The 13,684-nt window shown below is 38.9% G+C and overlaps 1 protein-coding gene and 1 long non-coding RNA gene across 2 annotated transcripts; both read left to right on the top strand.

Moving 5' to 3' along the window:
* The first annotated feature begins 737 nt into the window (after positions 1–737).
* LOC126973273 (phospholipid phosphatase 5) lies at positions 738–13,684 on the top strand. Its single transcript, XM_050820486.1, has 6 exons — positions 738–943; positions 4,523–4,709; positions 5,510–5,579; positions 6,777–6,905; positions 9,926–10,093; positions 10,922–13,684. Exons 1-6 carry the CDS (start codon positions 867–869, stop codon positions 11,113–11,115), a joined length of 825 nt encoding a protein of 274 aa, XP_050676443.1. The 5' UTR covers positions 738–866; the 3' UTR covers positions 11,116–13,684.
* On the top strand, positions 10,131–10,915 carry LOC126973300 (uncharacterized). The gene is made up of 3 exons (XR_007731327.1): positions 10,131–10,191; positions 10,268–10,512; positions 10,688–10,915. It is a non-coding gene; the product is annotated as an uncharacterized LOC126973300 (long non-coding RNA).

The following is a 13,684-nucleotide window of genomic DNA, read 5'->3' as shown; positions in this document are numbered from 1 at the left end:
TGATTCTATTCGAATATTAATCTTATTGTTGTTTTAAATTTATTCTAATAAGCTTAAAAACCCTTTTTGATCTTATTTCCTAATTGCATTATATTAAAGTCTAAAAAATACCTAATTTTTGTTAATATGTATTCTGTTATAATTTCAGATTCAGACCCCACGCCTACGACTTCAAAAACATTAATTGTAATATCTGAAAAACGAATAAGTACCAAAGACTGTCTAAACCAAAGCGTAGTAGTACACAAGGGAAAACAAAACTATTAAAAAAATATTAATTATGTAAATTGTTTTTTCCTTGAGGCAACTAAAACTTATCCCTAGTTTAAACTTGTTAAATTAGATCTCATTTATATTAATGTAACTGTCGATATAAGAATATACATATTTGTATAGTATAGTTAATTATCGATAAAAATTATGGATTGATTACAACCCTTACAAAGGTTTACTTTAATGGCAGCTCTACTATTACGTCACTAGGTTATTATGTTGGTATCAAGATTTAGTACAAACGACATTTCTCATCATTTTCGATGACACCCCCGTCTCTTGACGTAATGTTTCAATTATCTTTGATGTGCCGGTAGCAGCTGTTTGCAAATCTGCCAATCACCTTCCGCCGAATTCTGTTTTCTGCCGAATGCCAAAATATGCCAATTGAATTTGACAATTAATGACAAATCTTATTTCCAATGATTGATCAGTTGGCAAAAGTCAAAACATTATCACATATTATTACTCACATAGACACAGTAGATTAGTACTGTATGTGATCGCGTTGCAGTATATTTTTCATATTAAAATATAATGATTGTAATATAATTTAAATCGCAAATATTAAGTTAGTCACACAAGTGTTAACAATGCCGCTTATACGATCAGCAAATTTTAACTTATTTATAGAAATCCTCATACGAATATTATTTCTGACAGCCTTTTGGTGAGACATATGTTTTATTTTAATATTTTATTTATTATTTATGAATTATAAATGTTATTATAATTAGAATTTTATGGATAGAATGTCGTCCCTGATGTTATGTAGTACGTTAGTGTTTTTATTTATTTTAAAATAATAATATATTATTGCTCATCATTTTGGTAGTACAGTCACCACTTAGCTCAAAACTTTTAAAGTACATAAGTAAAATAAATTATAATAACAATTAATGACTTATAATTTATTAAATACAAAAACATGAAAATATGATTAATTTGATATGATTATGCTACTCTTTCACAGCTAAGTTATTGTAAAGATTTCGATGTAAATTAAGTAGCTTGGTAAATATTTATTGGTAACAGGATAAGATTATAGAGTAAGTAGTAATAAGTTAAGGAGGTAACCATATTTTTGAAAAAAGTTTATTGACAATGCAGGTAATCACTCTGGAGTACATTTATCTGGTGTTCCCAACACAATGGGTGTTGTGCCACATGATCATTGTTCAGCTGATTGTAAGTGTTCACTGTTACCTTTTGGTATAAGCAGCATAGAGTGCTAACACATCATAAAATGGCTGAAGCTGTAGCATTATACAATACTACCAGAATCAAACTACACAGAACCTGTAACACTGAGACCATAGATTAATTTAAAGTTAACTAAACTTTATTAGGCTAAATAGGCTTAAACTAAGTGCCTTTGAATCATCATCAAAAATATTTCTTTTAAATTTCTGAATCTACCAAATGTTTGCGAGAAGTTGTGCTGATGAGAAGAACATAACAAATTAGTTTGTAATGAGCTGGAGCCAATACATGAATAATATTCAAAATTATAAGCAAGAAATAAACTATAAGATGGACTCTTACAATACATATAAATGTTTTTATGTTAATCAAAATAGATATAATGATTGATAATGCTAAGGGTGCATTATTGTCGCTAATAATACTTAATTCCATACTTGAGTCATCTTGACTAATCTCTAATGATGTCACAATAATAAAACACTATGTAAGTATCTACCTTTTGGCAGGTGAGTCAAAGAATGTGTCTTAGTATATACTACTTAGATAATTTATAGTTATTATCTTATGTGTTCAATATTGTGGATTATGGACCTGCATGTGATGTAATAGCATGTTGGTTATGAGCGAGGGTAATGAGCTATATGGCCTGCAATAACAACAATGACACATTGTTATTCTTAATTAGCTTCTTTTTATTTTTTCTTTATAGGTACTTTGAATGTGATAAGTATTTGATAATATTTTTGCTATCTTTGAATACAATATATTTATCATTATCAAACAAAATATGTTTGAGTCACCTGATCTTAAGTGACCACTACTGCCCACAGGCAGGTGTCACTTTGTGCAGTACTATGAACATACCTACAGATGCACCTTTTATTATTTTCATATTTTCTTTTTTTTTTTGTTTATATGATTGAAGTAAAAGTAGAAGACAAACATGGATAAGCATAAAAATGTTTAAGACAAAAAATATAAATATTACAGATAAGTTGAAAATTATTTTTTCTGTCATTGTATGATTTCTGGATTGTCTGAGGTGTCATTGGCTTTGTTATAGAGCTCCTTCATCTGACAGCCACAAATATATAGCTGAGTAGTGTGGATATAGCGTGTGCTGTCACATTTGCCAGTCAGAGAACCCCTCCCCGTTCATGTTATTCCTCTTCCGTCCAAAGAAGGTAGTTCCGTTTATTGCTGAAGACAAGCGAGGCGACAATACCACGGCAGTCCATCCGATGTTAACGCCGACCACGAGATATTTGGACTGAGAGACAGCAAATTTAACACACCCCTGATATAGAATTGACTATACTTTATAGCCTCATGTTGGGGTTTCTGGACCCCGAAAGCAGAGATGTGACCTTTTAGAAAGTTGGTTCTTTGCTTTCATTAAAAAAAACCACCATCTCTGTAAAATAATAGAAATCTTATCAAAGCAGTGAAATTATTAAGTGTTACACAATAAGCTTTGTTCGGTGTCGAAAATATAAGCGGAACGAGTTTATTCGCTTTGGTTTTTATTGGTCGCTGTGTGACGTGAAATTATTAAGTCTATGTCGGTGTGTGACTATTATTTGAAGGAAACTATTAGATTTTCTCATCTTTTATGTCGGTGCGCGACTATTAATTAAAAAAAACTTTATTTCTGCAAATAATATAGTAGAAATATTGAAAAAAAATGTACTTTTACGATTCGACTTTGAATTACGCGCGAAAATGTCATGAGCCATAGCGAATGATTATGTGATGATAATTTAAGGCGAGACGTCATTCATATTTCAGTTAACATGGTCGCCGTATTTTATAGTTTTATTTTATTAAATATCTTAATAATCTCAATATTTTAATCACAACTGAGCCATTTCTTTGAATCTTTATCATTTATTTATTTCTTAAAACTATTTATTATTTGATTTATTAATACTAGAAAATTTATTGAATAAGGCGTTATTTTCTGGAAATCCATAATTATTCAAATGTTGTGAGCCTTATTGAGAGTAAATTCCGCTAAGATTCGTCTTCAATCAATTGGACACGTGTTTCGTCTCTACACGAGGCATCCTCAGGAGACGTTGGCTCGCCAGTCTCGTGCCAGATTTATTTTATGTTAAAGATCAGTCAACAATAAAAGTCAGTCAAAACACCTTATTTTTGTGATTACCATTCCTTTTAATGAAACACTCATCATCAATCATACTCACATAAACCCAAAAACATAATTATATTCGTACTTAAAAAACTCAAATTCAAAAGTTTAGAAATTTTCGCACTGAAAAATACACATAACAAAGAAAATTCAAAAAAAGAAACATTCGAAAAAAATTTATAGGATTTTTTTATGTATGTGGCCAGTAGGCACAATAATTGTTACAACAAGATAAATCAAACTTTTTTCTTGCGTTACGCTTAATTAGTCCATTAGTCCACTAATTTTCTCTCGTTGCTATATATATGTTTTATATCAGGTAGTTTATGTAAGAATTTTGTTTTGCCTATATATAATAATATCCGGACGACCGAGTCTTCCTCGGATTTTTAAGAATGTACAAAACTAATAGGACATCTGGATTCCTTCCGGATCAGGGGTCTTCTGCTTTCCGGATCTCCCAATGTCCCATCTGTGCAGTGAGCTATTACAGTCTTGTATATAGTGGCTAAATTTACCTTTGTATTCTAATGTTGTTGTCTCATTAAAACACGGCTAAAACTACATTTTTTAAAATTGAAATTAGCTAGATCGATTTATCGCCCCGGAAATCCCCTGTATACTAAATTGTATGAAAATCGTCGAAGCCGTTTCCGAGATTCAGATTATATAAGATATAATTACTGTTAGCCAGTGGTTCGTATTTATTTAATTATTCATGTATAGGAAACAAACAGTATTATGATAAATTGTATTAACAAATCTCAAAACTTTCACCAGTAAAGTTTCCAACAATTTAAATAGTATTATATTACCTAGGTAATAAGTGATGTAATGTGTTCATAATGTTATCCAATATACAATGTGTGTCCTCATGTGTGTTGTCTCCAGCTACATGGAGACCATGAGCCCGTACACGCGGGTGATCCAGCCCTCCGAGCTGCTGGAGTCGTGCCGCTACCCTCGCCACGAGTCCTTCGTGCCCGCCAGCACGCTGTGGTCGCTGGTGCTCTCCGTGCCGTGCCTGCTGTCGCTGCTGGCCTGGGCTTGCTTCAGCGACTGTAACGACGCGCTCGAGGTACCCGCTCTTGCCTTATGCTGAAGTGGCAACTTCTTTATGGTAAATGATAATCGGCGCTGATACGCTTTTATTTTTTGAAGGTTCTCGTGTCGTAACGACCTGGAATCACCGAGCAAGGAAGCTCATTCCACAGCATGTATGTACGTGGGAGGGAGTTCCTTGAAAACCACTTCAATTGCTTAAAGACGACCTCTACTCTAACACAGACCGCGTTATAAAAATAATTAGTGAAAAACTGCATCAAAACTTAGGCTGAGATCTTACAGCGTACTTACGTTAAACTTAGCTGAATGTTAGCCAAGCATAAACTTTGATTTCGTTTTTATAATCATTTGACAGCTGAAATTATGCTGAGCTTATAATAAGACAGGTCAATGCAAAAGTAAAGTTCACGTTTTTTCACTCTCAGTTAAAGTTTAACATAAGTAAAGTAACTTAATCGTACTCAGAGCAAAGTCTAAGTACGATCTATAGATCTCATCCTAAATCTTGAAAATTCGATTAATAATATTTTAGCTTCACCAGCCGGTATTCCTTTTTTTGTATCCAATGATTTTGCACCTCATTCTTACTGTTTATTGAACGCTTCTCGCCGTAGTATTTTTTATGCTGGCCATTGACGTCTTGAACATTACATTCTTGTAACGTTCCTTCATACTTTTGAAGTTGTGAATAGTCGCCGAAAGTTCCTGACATTCGTACCATTCGACCATCAATTTTATATATTCATTATGATAATGGATTCGTTTGGTCTAAAACTCACCTTCGACTGTGATGAACACGATGTTTGTTGCCAGCTCCTGATGTCGTGGTCACTGGCGCTGGGCATCACCGGCGTGCTCACCGACACAGTCAAACTAATTGTAGGTAAGTTTCTGTACTCTATGTAAACTTACAACATTTACCAATCCACCGGTTAATGCATAGTGCAGTACTCACTTAGAACCACAAGCCTTTTTCTGCGCATTCAAATTCAAATAATTTTATTCAAAATAGGATGAGACATCACTTATTGAAAGTAAAAAAAAAACTACCACCCCTTCCAAAATGAATGCCTCAGACCTGAGAAAAATGGGCGCAACAAACTCAGCGGACGTTTTTTTCATCAAAAAATAAGTATACAAAGTAATTTTGTACAATTAAACTTATTATTTAATAGCCTGAGGGCGGTCGCTCCATTCCCAATCTGTGGTATCATTAAGAAAGTCATTTATATTTTAGTAAGCTACCACACAATAGTTTTTTAACAATTCTTTTGAATAACGTAATACTTTTGTTTTGAACATTTTCTGGGATTTTGTTGTAAAATCACATACATCTCCCCACAAAAGACTTACTAACTCGACTTAGCCGAATAGTAGGCATTATAAGCTTATGTCTGTTCTAGGCTAGTCAATTCACATTAACAAGACTAATTCTTAGTTCGCAAAAAGCGGATCATCATGGGGTTTAAGTTGAGTAGGTCCTCTGCCCAGTTCAAGGTACCCCTCTCTCAAGGTGGCAATGGTTTCATGCTTAAGAAGGATGTGTTTACGATCTTCATTTACATGACGATTTTGGCTAGCTACCCCTTTAGCTTTAGCTTTCAGTGGCCAGACAGGAATCGGTATCTCTGTTAGAACATATTGGAGAACACGAGACCGTCATCAGATAGACTCTTGTCGCTTCCACTTAGCATTGTGTGACCACACTCTGAATGGACTTTTTTTAAGAAAATAAGGGACAAGACGAGCAGGTCGTTCAGCTGATGGTAATTAATACGCCCTGCTTATTACAATGCAGTGCGTAATGCTTACGGCATTGCTTTGCAACATTACTGCCTCACGGCAGAAATAGGCGCCGTTGTGATACCCATAATCTAGGCTTTCGGCATCCTGTGGAAAAGAGCCTCCCACTGGATTGTATAAAAATATGTATGTGTCAATTGTGTTATTTTTATTAAAATAATTTGATTACTGAATACCTTACTTTATTTATTTTATAATACTGTCTCATATGGTTTGCACAACACGTAAATCTCGAGCTCCACACAACAATTGTCAGTTCCTTCTCTTCCTCCCACAGGAAGGCCGCGGCCGGACTTCTTCTACCGCTGCTTCCCGGACGGAGTAGAGAAACCGGGGCTGCAATGCACCGGCGACCCGGCTGACGTGATGGAGGGCAGGAAGTCCTTCCCGAGTGGACACAGCAGCTGTGAGTATGTTAATATTTGAGGAGGTGGATGGAGATTTACTGCAAGATGTAAAAAATATCTTGGATGACCTGCGCTTTGTAGAGCGCTAGAATGTGGGCCGACTTGAAGTATTGCCGTGCTCTATTTATGACGCCCAGTTTCTTCGAAGCCAATTTGGCTTTGCCCTCCAGATGGCCACGAAATTGGCAATCGCTCGAGATTTCGAGATTCCGATACTAGGCGTGGCTTTAAGGGAAGTGCTGTCGAAGAGCGGTGATACGACAAATGGGGTTTTTTAGTGGTACACGCTCAAACTTGAGTCTTCCGGGGGTTAAATTGGACAAGGTTCAATTTACCTCATTCCGCGACCTTCTCGAGAGAGGACTCGATAGAAGACACAAGTTTCTTCCGGCACTGGTCGACGATTTCCCGAGAGAGACCTGCATGGCCCGTGTATACGGCATCACCAGTGCTGTCGTCTGCATAGCAGTGTATGTTGGAGGTGTCCAACATATCATTGATATGCAGAAGATACAGCGTGGGAGATAGCACACAGCCTTGGGGCACTCCAGCGTTCATGGGCTTAGGATTCGAGCAATAACCGTCGACAACGACTTGTATGCTGCGCCCAGTGAGGAAGCTGGAGGTCCACTTGCATAAGCTCTCGGGAAGCCCAAATGATGGAAGTTTTGAGAGGAGCGCCTTGTGCCATACACGATCAAAGGCCTTCGATATATCCAGGCTAACTGCCAGGCCTTTCCCCCTTGCTTTCAACTGGTCGTTGATCAACTGGTGACCCTCAAGGTATACCAAGAGCTGGCGGTTAATTATGCTCTCCATGATCTTGGACAGAAGGGAGGTAATAGTAATAGGCCTGTTTGATCCAAACTGTCTCCAACGTCAACTCAGGGGCACACGTTCTTAGCACGATTGGAGAAATGCCATCCGGCCCGCTCGACTTCCTGACGTCCAACGAAAACAGAGCTCGCCGAACAGTTCTCTGTCTGCACAGTACTTCAGGCATGGAGCTCTGACACCGCGGGATGGTCGGCGGTGTTTTTCTGTTGTCGTCAAGAGTCGAGTTGGAAGCAAAAAGAGTGCACAGGAGATCGGCTTCTCTTTTGCCGTATGGGCCAGAGTGTCATTCATCATGTGCAACGGCGCATGGACGGCTAGTTGAAGTTACCAAGAGCAGCTTTCGACAACGACCAGAACTTGCGAATTCCGGTCGGGTAACTGGAAAGCTGCTCGCCAATTTTGACGACGTGCTTCGGTTTCGCACTGGCGATTTGCTGCTTAAAAAATCTGGAGGCACGGTTATATTTCCTCTTCAGAACTTTGCAGTTCGGATCCTTTGAGCCCAGCGCCGCAACCCAAGTTCGATGCTGCTTTAACTGACGCATCGAACCAGGGCTGTGATCTGCCACCGATCGGTACTACAGAGCTTGATATAAAAATATCCATGCCCTGCAGTATCACATCGGCTACTGCAATGGCGCACAAACCTTGCCCCAAGGGTAGGATGCAAAAGAGGAACGCATCCTGTCCAAATCTGCTGACTTGTAGTGCCAAACGCGGCGGGTCGCTGGTGGATTTCGACGTTGGCGTCGGATAGGCACCACACACCTGACCAGGCAATAGTCGGACGTTCCGAGTGGGGCGTCGACAGAGACCTGGTAACTATCGGGATGTGTAGTCAGCAAAAGATCTAATAAGGAGGACATGTGGCTATCCACATCCGGGAGCCGCGTTGGCGAGTCAACCAATTGGGACAGACCATACGCCAATGCAAAATTATGCAGAGATCGCCCTGCGTAGTCTGTGGTACGTGATCCAAGCCATTCGGCATTGTGCCCGTTGAGATCAACCAAGACTACGATTTCAGCGGAGGGGATCTGTGCAAGCACGTCATCAAATGCCACTTGAACGCAGCTCATGAGGTGATCCGTTTCTGCGTTACCACTATGGGACCTGTATAGATCCGGACGCGGTCCTCTAAATCTACGCGGAGCCAGAGAGTAGACAGGTCCCTACCCTCAAAATTACCGAGACGGCGACGGCAGATATCCTCCCTAACGTACACACATACCGGGGTATGAGGCAAAAAATTATGCTCAATTTTGTACCCGGGGTACGTTAAATATGACGTATCGCTAGGTCGAGATATCTGCGTCTCCGTAAGGTAACACAAGGCCGGCTGCGACGTCTCAAGGTGGTGGTTAAACGCGTTTAAATTGGAGTGAATTCCCCTAATGTTACACAAGTCCACATTATGCGTGGAGCGGGGTGCCGTGGTGTTTGTTGTAAAGGGATGGCCTCCGGTCCTCCACCCTAACCTATGCGAAACATAGGGGCGCTAGGCCGCTACTTCACGCCGGTTTTCTGTACGAGTATGGTAAGTAGCCCGGACGAGTCTGGCCAGATTGTGCTGACGTTATAAGATGGCAGCGTGACTCTCCCACTTTCAAAAAGCCCGTAGTCGCCTCTTACGACACCCTTGGGCCTGGGACAACCCTATTATTTTTACGCCCCGGGAAAGAACAGGGCAGGCATAGTAGTATCTAGTAGTATAAGAAATGACATCAAAAAGAATTCTAAAGGAATCAATTTTGAGAAAATAAATGCCTTTTATTCATCATTTAAATTGTAAACGTTTGTACAACGAGACAAACCGAACTCGGGACCTCTAGCTCAATAAACAGGATCACTAACCACAGGGCTATATGGGTTGTCTTGTCTATACATGGTGGAACGTGGTCGAATGACAGTTATCAAACGAAACAGAAATTGTGTGCCGTACGCTGTCGGACGAGACAACCCTGAGACCAACGAATAAAAGATCTCGGCCGAGGGATCGACACGTGGAGTCATTTATGTGTCGGATTCTACGTGAGGATGCTATGGCTCAGAGTACTGAGCAAACAAACAAGTAGTGTAGAAGGGACGACGAGCGTACGATGTGATACTCTTACTGCTTGCTCACCGGACTTCAGCAAAAAGCGTCGTGATGTCAGCCAGTATGATCGGCGGGGTGTTTCAGTGGCGTTCTGCTCGCTGGGCCTGGCGTCGCTGTGGCTGTGCGGGCGGCTGGGGACGCTGGCCCGCCACCGCGGCTCGGGCCTGCGCGTGACCCTCGTTCTGGCGCCGCTCGTGCTGGCCGCTGCCGTGGCGCTCTCCAGGACCTGCGACTACCACCACCACTGGCAAGGTACACTATGACTGTCACCACTGGCAAGGTACACTTGCTATTACTAGCACCACCACTGACAAGATACACTCGCTATTACTAGCACCACCACTGGCAAGGTACACTCGCTATTACTAGCACCACCACTGACAAGATACACTCGCTATTACTAGCACCACCACAACCACTGGCAAGATACACTCGCTATTACTAGCACCACCACTGGCAAGGTACACTCGTTATTACTAGCACCACCACTGGCAAGATACACTCGCTATTACTAGCACCACCACTGACAAGATACACTCGCTATTACTAGCACCACCACTGACAAGATACACTCGCTATTACTAGCACCACCACTGACAAGATACACTCGCTATTACTAGCACCACCACTGACAAGATACACTCGCTATTACTAGCACCACCACTGGCAAGGTACACTCGTTATTACTATCTCCACCACTGGCAAGATACACTCGCTATTACTAGCACCACCACTGACAAGATACACTCGCTATTACTAGCACCACCACTGACAAGATACACTCGCTATTACTAGCACCACCACTGACAAGATACACTCGCTATTACTAGCACCACCACTGACAAGATACACTCGCTATTACTATCTCCACCACTGACAAGATACACTCGCTATTACTATCTCCACCACTGGCAAGATACACTCGCTAGTACTACCACCACCACTGGCAATGTATTCTCGCTATCTCAACCACTGTTAGTGTATAATGATAATAATCACGTGTATCATAAATATCATTGAACCATAGTGGCTTGATTCATCTTAGGTTGATCACACACTTGACCGTTACTTAACTTCCAGATGTCCTGGTGGGTTCGATATTGGGCATGTCAGTGGCCACGTTCTGCTACCGGCAGTACTACAACGCTCTCAGCTCGGACCTGGCCGGTGTGCCGTGCGTGATGGGCGCCCGGCCTGCCACCGAGGTGAGCCCCGCGCACAGAGACCACGCCGAGTCCACGCCGTTGCTCAAGAAGGAAGACAAGTGGATCTAGGAGCAAGTAGCAACACTGACCGCTAGGAAAATATTATCCGTCTATAACGGCTCGACCATACAGATGTCGGACGAAACGTAGGCGCGGCGCCATAACAACGACTAGTTGCACACTATGTGAAATTATAATAAAAATATTTGCAAAGGGTGAAAAATAAATTTTGAAAACCTTTAAATGTTACCATTTGTTGAGTTTGTCACTGAATAGTCTTGATATTCTAGTTACATCTTCGTACTATTTTATTTACTTAACGCATCACATGTTTTAAAAGAGCTTTCTAAAATTGCGTGCTTGACATTGTAGCCCAAGGACATAGGGTATGGGTCGCGCCATGTGTACAAAAATGTACTCACAGAGTCTTATACAGAATCGGCGGCACTTACTACCTACTTAATATATTTATGCCGCGCCCGTGTCGTTTACTTCCGTATGTCGCAGCCATTATAGTTAAAACAATAGTTAATTCTTAGTGAGAATAAATCTACAAATTAGAGTTTAATGTATATCTTTTTGTCGGGAAATTTGGAGGTTAATAATAAAGTGAAGTATTTAATTTATTTACTAACTTGACAATTTAATGTAAGAGTTATGTTAATATTTGTGAAAACGTGTTTTTGATAAATATAAGACTTCTTGTATTTCTGATTTGCAAAAACGCCTTTTTCTTCAAATTTCCTGGCACTATTGGAGTTACCACGAGGTAATCTATTTTATATTGTTTATATTTTAATTTATTGAATTTAAAATTCGTGACATATTTATTGTAGTTATAACTGGGCCGTCTGAAGTATGACTTCTTAGACCTTCTCCCTCCTCCCTCAATGGCTGTTTGTGTAAAATTTCTTTACGATGTAAATAAATTGTTCATAGAGTATATAACCAAATAGAGAAGGCATTCCTAAAACATGATAAAAACTCAGTCGTGTTTTTTTCTTTAATCAAGTGTGAATACAATTAAACTACATAAGTCATGAGTTGAACCGCAAAATACGTCTGATATTAGCGCCTGTACGATGGCTTACTGGAGACACAATTTTGTTCAAAGAAACCCTAACAACAATTTATAAATGTATGTCAGTGTGATTGATGAATTCACAAGCCTCACAACTGTAAGGAAAACTGACTTATACGTTTCGGCATTTACTAATGTGCTAATAATCCAGAGAAAGATCCTCTCTGTATGGTCACTCTAATTAAATTACCCCAACCCCTGTGCGAAGTGACAGTTCATCTCACTTTTGTTACATACTCTATAGTCTATACAGTTGGCCGAAAATACTTTTATAAAAAGGCATGTAAAAAAATTGATTTTCACCAACCTTGACTTCTACCTTTTTATACACAAACTTCGGCTATGAAGATTTTAAAAATAATATCCAATTTTGAAATATACGTAAGTTATAAATATGTTACCTGACATAGTAAATTATGGGCTTAGAAAATATTAAATGTACTTAAAATATTAATGAAAAACAGTGAAATTAATTTATTACTTTCTTGATCAAACTAATACTTAAAAAGTGTTTTATTTAATGTTTAAATGTACTCCTATTATGTTTAATTTTTTGTGGGTGTGATACCAACGTACCAAGGACTAGCAAGTAAAAGATACAAACAGAAGAACTCACACATAACATTATTTATAATTTTCCTGTGTGTGCTACGAGCGTTGGCAACTGAAACAGCGCCCTAACACCAATTCAGTTACCATATTTTATTTGCAGTTCCATCATCCGTAGAACGGAAATGGTTGTAAACGTTGTGGCTGTATACGTGATTGTCTTTGACATGCGTTTGTAGAGAATGGAGCTGTCGTGCATATTTTATTAGAGCAACTAGCAACGAGACCATCAGCTCAAACCAAACTACCATCAAAGAAAAATAAAACCAAGAATAAAGTATCAAGTGGATTTGCGATGCGCGTACTTCCGAAAGGGAGAAACAATCCTATAACCCGGACAAATTGAAATGCAATAAAACATGGTGGAAAAGTTTTGTTCTGAGAATGATAATTATTTAACCAATAGACAATAACTGACAACCTCATTCTTTACGAACTCGTCACACGTAAAATTTTGTTTTTATTTATATTCTGTTGATAGAAATAATTAATGTCACTTAATTGATTGTTCCTTTTTATGATTTTTAAAAGTAACGAAACTTGGGAATAGTAATAATTGAGAATTATTATTAATCTTGTGTGTTATGTGTGTGCGTTTATTGACGCATTAATTTATCTACTAAAGCTGCGGTTTTCTACAATAATGTAATAAGGAGCTATAAGAGCTGTGTAGAAGAGGTGAACAGATTAACTAAATCAAGTTACGTACCTACGTACTACCTATTAGCTCCTATAAAATTATTACAAAAATTGAAGTTAAATATATTTTACCGATTCTCTATTCAGATTACGGTTGTTATGTCCGCCGCTTGGAAACTATACCTTTATGACTGTGACACGTCTAGTGAAATCATTCCATTGTTAAACTTCGTGTTGATTTTATATTTTATTGTAAATCAAAATATTGTGATATGTTTAATTACAAATAAATTATTGTTTTGATACCTA

This window comes from Leptidea sinapis, chromosome 29 (assembly GCF_905404315.1).
Source record: "Leptidea sinapis chromosome 29, ilLepSina1.1, whole genome shotgun sequence".
In the NCBI taxonomy this organism is placed as follows: Eukaryota; Metazoa; Arthropoda; class Insecta; order Lepidoptera; family Pieridae; genus Leptidea; species Leptidea sinapis.
This window is presented reverse-complemented; position numbering and strand designations above follow the sequence as displayed.

Bases quoted from the DNA above. Each gene is read 5' to 3' on its own strand.
- LOC126973273 (XM_050820486.1), top strand. From the start codon at position 867: ATGCCGCTTATACGATCAGCAAATTTTAACTTATTTATAGAAATCCTC. The intron at 5,580-6,776 runs GTAAGTTTCTGT...TTCCTCCCACAG, and splicing joins CACAGTCAAACTAATTGTAG to GAAGGCCGCGGCCGGACTTC. The intron at 6,906-9,925 runs GTGAGTATGTTA...GGGGTGTTTCAG, and splicing joins CCCGAGTGGACACAGCAGCT to TGGCGTTCTGCTCGCTGGGC.